The sequence below is a fragment of the Leptosomus discolor genome, chromosome 6 (assembly GCF_034619465.1).
Source record: "Leptosomus discolor isolate bLepDis1 chromosome 6, bLepDis1.hap2, whole genome shotgun sequence".
Taxonomy (NCBI): Eukaryota; Metazoa; Chordata; class Aves; order Leptosomiformes; family Leptosomidae; genus Leptosomus; species Leptosomus discolor.
In genome coordinates, this window is record NC_141396.1 from 3,068,451 (window position 1) to 3,082,323 (window position 13,873).

The 13,873-nt window shown below is 42.4% G+C and overlaps 1 protein-coding gene across 1 annotated transcript in view; it reads right to left on the bottom strand.

The window, feature by feature from the left end:
- The window catches only part of DOCK1 (dedicator of cytokinesis 1), a 311,635-nt gene that overhangs the window by 39,297 nt on the left and 258,465 nt on the right, over positions 1–13,873 (bottom strand). The window contains exons 39-43 of the mRNA XM_086466312.1: positions 5,752–5,841; positions 3,058–3,162; positions 1,708–1,849; positions 1,429–1,507; positions 1,062–1,146 (exon numbers count right to left, since the gene is read on the bottom strand). Of these exons, the coding sequence (XP_086322438.1) occupies positions 1,062–1,146; positions 1,429–1,507; positions 1,708–1,849; positions 3,058–3,162; positions 5,752–5,841 (501 nt within the window). The remainder of the gene's footprint in view (positions 1–1,061; positions 1,147–1,428; positions 1,508–1,707; positions 1,850–3,057; positions 3,163–5,751; positions 5,842–13,873) is intronic.

Here is a 13,873-nt window from a genome sequence, read left to right on the forward strand (position 1 = left end):
CCCACTGGTTTGAATTTAGGGGTACGTGATTTCACATCTCTTCCTTCCCATGTGTGTATTTGGTTCATAACTGCTATCAAAGACATCTCTTGATCTGATTTTGTTACAACTGGCATATGTTGGTAGTTCATCTCATTTATTATGAGGCTTTTTTAAAAAAAAACAGAAACATTTATTCCATCCTCCATTAACAGGAGAAGTGATTCCAAAGTGATTTAGATACACCTAATTTTTTTTTTATCTATACTCAAAACATATTGTAAACTGTAGCACTCCAGTCTGGCATTATGCTTTTGGAAAAGAAAGGTCTCCTACCTCCTCACCTAAACCCATGTAGATCAGTAATTTTTCATACAACAGCCACCAAAAGAAGCCACTAGAAGACATTAAAGGAGTCTCTGGATGAATACCCAGTCTTAGCTGTAGAAAACCAAATACTCAGCATTTACTGGCACATTGATTAGAGCCTGATACTACACGGAAAATCAAGTTCTTTGCTCAAGAAATGCTACATTCATTTATTACTTTAATTACTACTACTTTACTAGTAACTGTACCCACTAGAACCCCTGTGAATAAAACGGCGTCTCCAAAAAACTAAGGCAATCCACTTGATGTGACCTGTTGTAAAAGTCTGATGAAGACAAGCTGTGCTCAAAGGGAGTTTTACTGACCATTAGATGAAACATACGGGTAAAAAAAAAAAAAGAAAAGAAGAAGGTATTACTGCGAAAAGATTTTTAGATGCCTGAGTAGAACCTTCACAGCAACACAGGTTTTGGCAAGAGACATCTCACTTTTCCGGAACAGTCATTTTAGACTTCCTTCTCAAAACAGTTGGTTTTTAACAAAATAAATACTGGTTTATCCATTTTTTTCTATTGGTATAAAATAGAACACGCTAGATCGGTTTAAATGACTTTGCATGAAAAATAATCACATTTAAACCTAGAATTTATTTTTCAACAACCAAAATATAATGAACGGTTCCGATTCTCAAGATGGAGGGGACTAAACAACCAAACCCCCAAAGTGCTCTTATTTATTTATTTATTTATTACCGCAAATTCATTGTCTGGGTTTTTCTCTCCTTTTCGAACAGGGCGCGAATACTCAAACCGTTGGACTTCATTCACCCTGTAGAAACTGAAAAGAGGGAAAAGCACCATCAACATCGAATACCATCGTTTTAGGAACTGCTGGTAACTCTAGTAACAGTAAACAGCTTACACATATATATCAAATGCTTGTGGGATCACTGTTTTTCAGCGGGTTGGACAGAATCCCTGCTAATACTACGAATACCCATGGAACGTCCTCAGAGTCGCTCCCTCCTTGGCTGCGTGTAGATTTGTCATACAACAACAAGAACCAGGTTTAAGTGTTATACAGGAGACTGACAAAATTGCAAAACCAACCCAAACTCACCTCACGATTTGTTCTGACACTGGCCTGTGAAATTTAGACGGTAAATCCAGTTTGGGCTTTACAGTAAAGCACTGAATATCTGAATTCAGGGGTTAAGAACCGAATAGCGAATTTCAATCATGCAGAACAGGCAGCTCAACGGGAACGTGAAGAAAGGACAGAACAACAAAATTAATGCGTTCCCCCCCTAAAGGCAGGAGTGCAATAGTCTCCTGCTTGTGTTGGCCACAAATCCCTGATCCATGCGGCTGCAGGAGCCGCTGCTCAACCTAAGGATACACTGGCCGGAGGAGTTTTTGATGTCATCGCCTGGTGGAGACGTCGTTTTCATTTTTTCTGCGTTTGGAAACTGCGTCAATAACCTTGCTTCGAAGTCCTCGCGGCGTTCATACTCCTTTCCCCGGTAAATGAAGACTTTGTTCTGGAAACAAATTGAGAGGTGAAATCCTAACGCCAGTATCCACAGTAAGGAACCAGGATCTCAGAAGCGCTGACTCCAATCCGAGAAATGTTACGTTATTTCTTGGGATTTTTTTAGAGCCTCTCTCTACTTCATTTCAATACACCATGGAGGACCAGCTGACCACAAGGAACCTGACAAAGCCAGCTTTATCAGCACTCACTGGATTTATCCAGTGAGCTGGGCTTCAGCGTAGGCTTCCGCTTGCTCCTGGTATTTATTATGGCATAATCGGAGAGAGTTGACACAGAATTATTCAGTTATAAACAGGAACTCATCTCCTAAATGAGTATTTCCAGGAGGAAACCTACCACCAGCCCCTGGCCTGAGAATAAATCTCTCTGAGAATAATGGTAATAATTTTATTCTCCTGTCCCTTGAACTGCCTTAACCTACTGTAACTCTTCCACAGGGAGAGCGCCTCTTTCCAAATTGAAAATCCTCAGCTCCTAAGTCAGAGCAGCACAGCAGCGAAACAGCTAACATGTTATTTCCATGTCACCGACTGCCAAGTGCCAGAGTCCAGAGAATCACAACACAGATGCAACTCAGACGTGTTAAATCCCTACGCTTCCTTAGCCACCAATCCAACTCCATAACAATCCTGGTATCAGTGGAAAAGATCTAAAAAGTTACTAGACTTAGGTTACCGCCATCAACCAAGTGACATATGTTTTAAATTGACACATGACTCAGGGAAATCAATGGTAAAAGACTGCTATCACACACATCTCTGATATTCAACTGGAAAGGTCATTCCCATGAAAACATGGTCACATACAAAAGGCTTCTCTACCATACTCATATATATATATATATATACACACACACACCTGTCAGGCAAGAATGTCACCGTTTCAAATGGTGCTGGTTATCACCCTGATTTATGGATTGGCTGGTATACCTTCATTTCTAGCGCTATGCTGGAGAAGCATAAAATATTGGATATGTTGGAAGAAAAAGCTTCTCTACTAAAATTCAACTATTCTATATCGGAAACTGGAAAGGAAAAACTAACGTTTGTTTTATACACCTAAAAAACAACCATCAATGTCAGGTAGATGGTAAACAACACACTGACATACAAGAATGTACTTTCTCCACAACCGAGGGTAATTTCCAAAAGCGAGAAACCTTGCTACCCCCTGTGGAAAAAGGTGGACGCTTACCCTTATGAACGTTGGAAAACCTTGGCCGTAGTATCCAACAGCAAAATAGTCTGGTTTTGGTCTGATCACTTTCACAATGTTTTCATAGAACTGGGCTTGCTTTCTCTGCAAAATAAACAGGAGGGATTTTAATAACCTAAACTTTAAGGAGATTCCTTATACTTAAGAGTTCGATCTCTTTTATGCGTGTCTCTAACGTAAAGATGTACATGTTTCACCCCTTTTCTTCACCTTTCGACCTGATATTTTTTAACATTTTGAAACACCAGACTCTGTGGCCATCGTTTTTATGCTCCTCTTGGCGAACCTCGCTATTCCATATTCAGCATCGCAATTTTGATGAAGGTCAAGAATTTGCAAGGCAGCCTGAATTCCCGGCTGCGACGCTGCCGATGCCGGAACACTGGAACGACGAAGCGCACGCCGCTGAAGCCAGCTCATCTCGATGGTGCTGACGTCTCGGTTTTTGGCTGTTACATTTCATTACATTTTTCTAATACTCTTCCATATTTACAACTATGTATTTGCATATGGAAAGCATGCAGTTGAGGATTGCAGAAAAATGTAACTTTTGGAATAAACACAGGCATGTCAGACGCCATCTGTTTTCAAAGCGGAATCCTTCTTTATCTCCAATGATGAAATAATAACAAATGTGCAGCTTCAGACGATCTGTTCATTAACTTATTTTTAGTCTATTACTTTCTGTAAGAGAATAAATTCTGATTTGGGGGGAGGTTTATTACTGCTGCCGTACGACAGATAACAGTAAATGGCGCGAAGACTACAAAGACCCAGATCTGCCGTGTATTCCTCAGTTCACCTGTAGCAAAACTATTTTGTCATTTGTGAATCGTCTTAAGAGACTAATATTTAATATTGCTTGAATAAAAGAGACAATAAGGAGAACAGAAAGAAACAAAAAACTTTTAAATTTTACTGGGGGGTGGGGGTGGGAAGAGGAGCTGGCATGCTAACGCTATTCGGCAGCAGCAGTAAGAAAAGCCGACGGGGGATGCGAGACCTCACTCATACGGGAGCGTGAATTTTGATCTTTGCCTTATGAGGGATGAATGCCCAACACATGCCAGTACTAATTTCTGTGACATCTCTCTCGGTTTGTCCTGTCTGATAAATAAAGAGCAGATAAACTCAGTTGTCTGACGTGAGAATTGGAAGAGCTGGGTCTCCTCTATTAGAAGAGGGAGAAACTCCATTTCCATACGCAGATGAACTATACCTGGTTTGTGCCACCACCTGGATTTATGTCACCCAATGTAAACACTGCCACATTTACTGGGCAAGAAATGGTGAAAAAATACATAACTTGGTACTATTGGCCATCAGCTACGATGTATGAAGTGAAAATTCAGATTTCTTCTCCAAAATGGATACAGCACGGTAAGTCAAGAGTGGCTGCCTCTGTGACAAAACTCTTCACGTTCCCATGTGCAAGCATAAAGGAGATGGAAAATGAAAAATGAGGGACTCGGACTAGCTACCCACTGGTGAATAATCACATCTGACATGCAAGAATCATTTCTAGCTGAGGAACAATCTCTACCAGGTGGATTCCTTCTATATCGAAATGAAGAATGTTCTGTTGCAGACAGCCCTGCTGAGAGCAGTGCAGGCCAAGGCGTACCACAGCACCTCAGAAACGCTCTGTGTCCACATCCCTTCCCTCCTGCCGTTCAAAGCAACGTGAAACCGGGCTCCAGATTTGTTTGGCAAATCAACGCGATCAGTCTGTGGCTAAAATGGTCAAAACGCCACTAAAGAAGGACCTTCAAAAAAGGGATCTAAATCCAGCCCTAGAGAGCTGGAGGACAGAACCATGGATAAAACAACGAAGAACACACAAAGGAGTGAAGAAACCCTAAAATTGAGAGGAGTGGTATTTACCTTCATTCTATTATTTCTCCAAGAAAGGGGATGCTGGGGAGATGGGGACGGAGGAGATTCTGGGGAGATGGCTCCGAGCCATCCTCAAACTGGGCATCGGTGTCAGCGGAGAAAAAGGGTGCAATGACACTGTACTAGTGCCCAGCTCAGACAGACGGGGATAAAGCAGATAAACAATTCAAAGAAATCACGGACGATGTACTCTGGGGAGGGCAAAGGGAAAAAGTACCAAAAACCCAAGGGACAAGAATTTTCAGAACCCAACTGGAATCATGTCCCAACTCCCGTGAAAATGGTTGAGAAGTTAGGAGGGACAGTGACAGCTGCCATTTATCTCTTTGGAGAGGAGCAGGAGAAAAATAATGGTGCAGGCATAATGAACGGGTAACGACAGGGCAAAAATAACTGACTCTAGACATGAATGCTTGGGGATTATTCATACCTAAAAAAAGAAACGTGAATATGGAAAGACACTTGAGAGAGAATGGGGATTTTTTCATGTTCCCATTTATATTTAAATTCCAAATTTCCTTTTATACCTCAAATAAATCAGCTTAACATCACCGAAATATTTTTCTTTCAGCTAAAAAAAAAAATAAATAAAATTCAGTCTTTTTCAGGCACTCTAGTGGTAGCCAGTTAATCAACATTTGTCCAACAAAGCCAAAGCGGGTGTCTATTTCTGCATTTTACTGTCATAAGAGAGATTTTCAGCAGAATTTTAAAAGCTTAGAAATTAAATTCTGAACAAATTGTTGCAGTGTCTATGTCATTAAAAAAAAAACCTACCAGCAGTTCACTGAGTTGTTCATAATCAAACATTTCATTTTCATACTGCTCTGCAAGTTCTTTACCCAAGGCAATGGCCTCTTCCCACATCTGTCAAAAAAAAACCAACACAAAACAACAACAAAAAACTTGAATTACATACCTTGGTTAAACAACACTGGAATAAAATAAATCTTAATAAAACACACCAAAATGCGTCGTGTCACATGCCTGAAAACACCGTGCATCTGATGTGCCAAATAGCTGTGGCAGCATTACCCACATGCCTCTGTTTGATGCAAATCAACTAAAATGATCAAATTGCTGCAGAAACAAAATGATTCCTGCTAGCCCAGCTAGATACGTAATAACGTCTAAACACGGCCTGCCCACAAAGAAACCCAGAAGCAAGGACTCTGGATAAATGCTGCTGATTGATTATAGCTCATAATCACCTTTCTCCGCCTCTAATATCTATAATCTATGTTAGACAGGACAGGCAATTTGCAGATATTGCTTTGAACAAATATTCATTATATTTCCATTGGTTTTTTTCCCTCTCTTGTTCTTCAACCATGAAATTCAGCAGCCGTCTCAACTGACCCAAAGAAATTTAACAATATCCTTCAGCTCTTCAGAAGCCAACAATCTTAATGAGGAGCAGCAAGAATGTTTTTTAAATGTGTATTTCTCATTTTTTTCTGCTCTAAATAGAAAGAACCACTCAACCCCAAAAAGATGCTTAAATTAGCACACCAGGTTATCTAAGATCAAACTTGATGATCTGCCTCTGCTGCTGAAATTTGGCTGGCACTGCTGACCTCACTTTATTAAAAAAAAATTAGATTTAGAATGAGTTATAAATCCATTTGGTTTGCATTACCCTTAGCCTTAAATTTAAATCTCCTGTCCACACCACCTAATTCTCCTCTCAGCATCAGGCCACACGTTCCTCACCCTGGTGCAATACCAAGACAGCTGCAGCTGGATGAAGGAGGGCTGAGGAAAAGGGCTGAACACACGTTTCCCCATCGCTCCCCAAAGACATCCACCTTTGGGAACAAAGAGTTTGAGATGAAGCACTGCAACTGCCAAAGATGGTGGGAGCTGGATGCTGGGGAAGGGGAACAGCGCTCCTGGGGAAACCTTCACGCACACAAGTGACTCCTGCATCCATCCCACACACATCCCCTAATCCCATCTGCTTCAAAGCACTGCGTAAGCAAGGAATATTTTACCCCCCAAACACCAAAAGTCCCCTAAACCACACAAATGAAATCCCACCACTCAAAGCCCCAAACCAACATTGGGGGAATTTTCTTTGTCTTCTGATTTGCAAGCTGAAATTGCATTTATTCAGGAAAACTCGGACTTTTAGGAAAAACCCTAGTTCTAGATGCTGATTTCAAAACAAGAGTGAAACATTAAGGGTTTCACACAACTGTCAGGATGACCAAGACTCCTGCCAGCACTGGCTGAGGAGTCAGGCAGGGCACAGCTACCTATGATTTAGCAGCACAAACACCAGACTGGGACCTAGAATATCTTTTTTTCCCCTAGGAATCGGCAATATGGAGCCCAGCCAGCCTGAATCCTCAGCAACATGCCAATGCCACAAAAGCAAGATGTGGCTTGGGTCCCACCGGTTTGCTCTCCGTCCCTGCTCCTCCTTGGAAACAAGGAGTCAGTTTTCAAGTGCAAAGCACCACCTCCTGCAAACCCAAGGATGGACTGAGAGATTGTCCTGGCAGACTGAGAGGGAAGGGATGGAAAGCAGCAGCCTGAAGAGGCAGGGAGCTGCTGATGGTGGAGGAGATGAGGAGCTGCAAAAAGAACAATAGTTACGGGAGATCACAGGGAGAAAGAACAGAGATTTATGCTCTTGAAGTAAGGGAGAGAAGTAAAGAGAAAATACGGGCCAGAAACTACCTGGTATGGCTGAGCGAGGGAAAAGGAGCTTTTGAGTCCTAAAGAAAACAAACGGGCAGATGCTTGGGCAAACAGAGACTGAGCAGTGACCTAATTTAAGACAGAAAGGCGACGGATGCTCAGGAGGGGTAGAGGCTGGTACCTAAAATAACCTTTCCTTAGGGCTCCACATGATGTTCAACCCCGTCTCTTGATTTCTCTCATTTCTACAACAAAGTTCATAATATTATTTATCCAGGGAAGAGGACTAGAATGAGCACGAGTTACCTCATGTTTGTAAAGTGCCTCGAAGACGGAAAACGCATCAGAACGACTAATTACAATCACCGTAATGAGGGATGACGTCTGCAGGAAATCGCGAGGCAGACTGTACACTCTGCAACGCAATTTTTGCAAATGGAAGGATCTGAATGGTTTTGTCCGTATTCTGTATCCAATCTAGAACCACGATACAGAGCATATTCTTATTCCTAAACAAAAATTAACACGAGTTTAACAGTAAAGGCATATTTGCAGAAAATTGAGCACATTTTCGCATACTATGCCGAGTTAATTTTGACTCAGAAGGGCAACGTACTACCAATTTATAGAAACTAAACTAATATTCAGTTGTTTGGTAAGTCAGCAAGTGAAACCTTTCAAAATCACTTAACCTTTCTTCATTTTGACTGCCATCTTCTTTTTAACTTCAGTCATCCATAACTTCTCCTGCACTTTTTCATTTCAAAGAAAATGGCGTTACCATGATTTTCCTCGTCACGGTTCTCCGGGCGTTCCAGATTTAACCAGCCCCTCTCCAAAACCGAAGCACTTCTACACTCTTTTTCTGTTGTGAAAATATTTATAGAGGATCTCAGGCAAACAGCTTTGGAGCTGAACAAGACTGGGAATAAATGGAAGCCTAAATAATTTCAGATTTGCATCGACACTGTAAACAAACTCATTCAGTTCTTCCACTGAATCCCGGATAAGCACAGACATCGCAACACATTTCCAAAGCACGTCTGGCAAGTCAAAGCACCAGCTCAGGGCTAAGGCTGTGTGCCATTTAACACTAATTAATTTAACTATTAGACCTGACCATCAAGAGGCAAAGGATTCTGGATTAGCAGGGGAGGAGAGGAGCTGAGGGGGCTGAAGCGCCGTGTTGGTACGGCTCAGTGCGACCGCCATTGTGCTACCACAGCTTTGCAGCCCACGAGTCACACCACAGCAAGCCTGTCCCGGACTGTCATCTCTACTGCTGCAACGCCCTGGAGCCCCTCAAAACTTCAAGAAGGACATGGACCTGTTGGAGAAGGTCCATAAAAACGCTCAGGGGCCTGGAGCAGCTCTCCAGGACAGGCTGAGAGAGTTGGGGTTGTTCAGCCCGGAGAAGAGAAGGTTCCAAGGACACCTCATTGCGGCCTTCCAGTACTCAAAGGGGGCCTGCAGGGAAGATGGGGGCAGTCTTTTTAGTAGGGCCTGTTGCAGCAGGACAAAGGGTAATGGTTTTAAACTTAAAGGAGGCAGATTCGGACTAGAGATAAGGAAGAAATTTCTTACAATGAGAGTGGTGAAACACTGGCACAGGCTGCCCAGAGAGGTGGTGGATGCCCCATCCCTGGAAACACTCAAGGTCAGGTTGGACGGGGCTCTGAGCAACCTAATCGAGCTGAAGATGGCCCTGCTCGTGGCAGGGGGGTTGGACTGGATGGCCTCGAAAGGTCCCTTCCAACCCAACCCCCCGCCGTGATACTACGATTCTAAACCCAGAGCTGCGCTGCCAAAGGCACTGCGTACACCTCGACGCCTACGGGTAGCACAGCGCTGCCGCCGGTTAAATGACGACTTCAGCAGAATCAAATCTTGTCTGTGACTTGTTTTCCCCCCCTTCCCAGCCTTGTCAGTCGAGACTGTAAACACGCCGGAGCGGAGGCTGCGTTTCCGTTGTGCCTCCCCCAGCCTGATCGAACCCTTTAGATGTTACCGAATATAAATATTCATAATGAATTTTATAAATGTTTCAGAGCCTTAAAAAATGCATACTCAAATTAAATATGATACAGATAGAGATGTCCAATATACATGCAGTAATTGTACAATCCTAGCACTCTTCCTCGTAACCATTCCCTTATCTGTAAGTGAACAGGGAAAAAACCCAAATATTATGAAGCACATTTACTTCTGGCTTAAATTACTGGAATTTAAAAATTCTTTAAAAGAAGGCTTACAGTTTCTATTGCTCATGTTTAGTCACATCATTTTTAATGGAACTCTTTCAGGTACAGAGAAGAGATGAAACTACTCTTTTTCTATCACACTGCAAATAGACAATAAAAGTGCCTCAGCATGGGAAAAGATCCTTTCAATTTCTGCCAGCCTCTAACCCGGCCCCTCTCCAACCAAGTGATCTGTCTTAGAGAAAAGCACCTACTTTTGGTTGCTGCTACCTCTAAAAACCCCACTCCCCTCCAACATCTCTATTTCGAAATCCAATTGTCCGATTCAATCCTCCGAAGGAGCGACAAGAAGTCGTATTATAAAACTCAATTTGTAAAACGTCAGGTGCCCTGAACTCCAGAGGTCCACGAGTCCATTAACCACCCGGCTTTTCCCTCGGGCATTTGTGGAGCCGGACCGCGACACCTGCAATATCGCTGAAAACAAACTCAAAGCTGATAATTTGTCCAACTTCGTAACAGAAGCAGGAACTGCGTGTTTAAAATGCCCTGCAAAACTCTCTTGAAAAATCTCTCTGTTTACTACGGAGCAAATTTATTCAGGCGAGGACAGCACGGCTGTGGCAAAGGATCCTGATAAATGAAATCTATATTCTTGAAGGTCAATAACTCCCAATCTGCTGCCTCACAGATTTCCTGCCTTGGAAGGTTTCCCAGGTTTGCCCAGGACATGGCAGGTCTTCTGGAGGAACGAGCCGTACGGGGAGCTACTACACGGGATTTGTACAATGTACAACTCATTAATGCGAAAAACAATTTATCTGGAGAGTGTACCAGAGAGAGAGCTTGGCGATAGTGGAAGGAAAATGCTTCTTTTATACTGAAGGTGTAAGAAAAATGTGTATAGCCTAAATTCAGTTGTGTAGAGACGAGCCGCAAATTGTTATAGGAAAGACTTTGAGGATGCAGGAGGAGATCTTTTTAGGGAAAACCTAGGAATTCTATTTACTTTTGCAGCTGGATTGCTTGTTGCCCAGAAAGAACTGCAGCATCCAAATTCGTTTTTGAAGTTCTTTAACAGCAGCAAAGGAGGATCTTAGGATATTTCTTAGCTCCTGCTGAGTTAACGGTCAGTAAAAATGAAATAGTCTAGGATAAGAATATTATCGTGAAATACCCTGATGTATGAGGGACATTCCAAGCTGATTAAATTTCAGATAGTGTTTATTAACCATCATGTGAGCTTAGTATTTAAAATAAAATGTTAAACCACAGTATTTCTTTATTGCTAGTATTGCATTCAAGAGGCGTAAGATATAGCCATGGTTGGAAACCCTTTAAAACAACTTGCTATATTAATTTGGAACACGGTCAAACACCGTATCTTTCCTCTCTGAAGACTGTCTCTGTCCTTCACAGCTCTCAGGACGGGCTTACGATCTGACGTGGGATACGAGCTGGACGTGAGCCTTGCACTGATTTTTGGCAGACAGGCGAGTTCCACCACTATCTTGTTAGATGGAAGAAAAAGCCATTTGATGCCATCCCAGGAGCCAGAAAAAAAAGACATTTTAAGCCAAAGCGTGGCATTTACTGTGTAGTTTCAAATATTTTGTGTTCTGTGGCTCCAGTAAAAGCTTTATTTTGGGAGTGGGGGGAGGAGAGGGGGAAGGAAGAAGTGGAAATAAATGATCAGAGTGCATTTATTTACTTTTTTCTCCCTGGGACCAACGTTTTCACTTTATGAAGGAGTGGAAAACACGTAGCGATTTACAGACTGCGGCACCACGGGTAACACGAAACGCGTCGCTGTTTGTACATCTGACCACGCAGGAACAAGAGTGCTGTTCCTTCCTTTACAGCTCCAGAGCCCACACGAGCCTGTCTAAAAATAGCACCTTATCCTTGTCAATGGCACCAAGTATTTCTCAGCTTCAGTATTTCATTAGCATTGACTTGCACCAACTGCTTCGCACGGGCAAAATTTCACCCCCTTCCCTCATCACTTTAGTACTGCCACTATTTTTCCTCCTCGTCCAGAGATACTCTAACCTACCCATTTTCAGTAAAGTCCCTGGATTAAGGGCTTTGTTGAAAATTACAAAGCTTCAGCAAAACACAGCAAGAGCAAACCCTTCAGAGCAGTTCAAAGGATAGGTTAAACTGCCGCGATAAGCGCGAGGATAAGGCTCTTAAGGGCAAAAGCCAAGAGAGATGGAGATGAGACTGGGAAGTGCAATGCATAGAAGAAAATAATAATCTAGGAGAGAAAGCTTCGTGTATACCAGGGAAACTTGGAACAAACAACATTTCACTTGGGAAACAAGGAGCTTAGAAGAGTACTGAAAAGTACTACTAATAAGGAATCAAATCCATAAAGCAGAAGAACAGCAAAATGCAGAAGTTGTATCTGGAAATGCTAATTTACTGAAGGTGAAAGGTGTACTTCAGCTTTACAGAAGATTGGCTTAAGGACCAAAAGGTGAATACAAGTAAAAAAGCAAGCTTCCTAAGAATAATATATTAAAAAACAGATATCAAAACAAGAAATCGTGAATGGATCTCAAACTTCCAAAAACGGGGATATTCATGGTGACGGCTACTATTTTGTCCTCAGCCAAAATGAGATGCCCACACTCCTGCTTTCAGTGCAAGCCCACACTCCGTATTATTGAATTACAATTTTCTAGGGCACTTCTGGTCTAGAAGTGAGAGGTCCACTCCATTCCAGTCTGTGGAGAATTATACCTTCCCCTGAATTCCTCTCATCGTGAATGCTAATATTTAGGGAATAAGCCTCATGGTTGGTTTTCACTTGAAAATGGCACCATGTGCTCCCCCTGGGAAATCACTCTGCTAAGAGAAAGGGATCATGATTTTTGAGAGGCTCAACTACAACATCCTTCAAAAAAAAAAAAAAAAAAAAAAAGGGCTAATTTTAAAACCAAGTGTCACCTTGCAGGAAAGCCCTTTCCTCCATTTCTTCTACATAATGATTCTAACCACATCTACCTCCTCTCTCAAGTCCACTGCTTCCCACCAGGCAGGCTGGAGCGGAAGAGGCACAGCCTCACCACAACTTCACATCAAAACTCCAGGGCTTCTGTGAAAACCTGGAAGTAGCCCTACAGCTGTTGAGGGTAAAGTGGTCTTCTTTTGGCACCTCTCGTTAACTTTATGGGAAGAGAAAGCAAAGGGGTGGAATCAACCCAGAGTGAATTGCCAGGCAGGGACACAGCTGGGCCACTACGGTACCAAAAAAAAAGAAGACAAATTGGTCAGTGAATTGGCACAGCCTTCTAAAAACGCAGAGGAAATATTATGTCAGATCATGGAATGGCATAAAGCAGCTGCTGGACGACATTTTCAAACTGCATCAGTAAATGTAAGAAGTTGATTTAACCCGATGTCAGAACATCCCAAATGAGAGGATTACTTTAATTCTACTGTGGAAACCTCAACTTTGAGCTTCCTGACATTTGAAAATTCATGCAGGATGCTCATACGCTCTGTATTTGCATTGATTATTTCTTCTTCCCTTTTCATTGAACTACATAAAAAGTTATCACCAACTTGAGCGACCAGCAAACGAGAGAAGAAATATCTGTAACTGGGAAAGAGTGCTGTGAAAATGAATAATCTCCTCATACACACACACACACACACACAAAATCACCCAGGAGTCCTATGACCTGAGTCCTGCAAAGGAATAGGAATAAGTAATCACAGCGGTCCCTTCGATATCATTGCTCACCAAAAATTTTTAGTATAATGAAGAGTCAGTGGTTTAACTATGAAGGAAAGGGAAAACACAGCATTTTCAGTGCCATTTCCTTTGAGAGCAGCAGAGCCGTTTCTCACTTTCAGTTGTAAAATCTGAAAAAAAATTAATAACGGTTCCTCAGCCCTAACAATGGCCTCTGGAGCGCGGATGCCGTGCTGTGCCACGCGGCGAGCAGCGGGTATTTTGCCTGCTGTGGATGCCAACGGCTCGTTAGCGCTATCAGCAGAAACAGGCAGGTACGACTTTCAGACGGGCTGTTTTCAATATA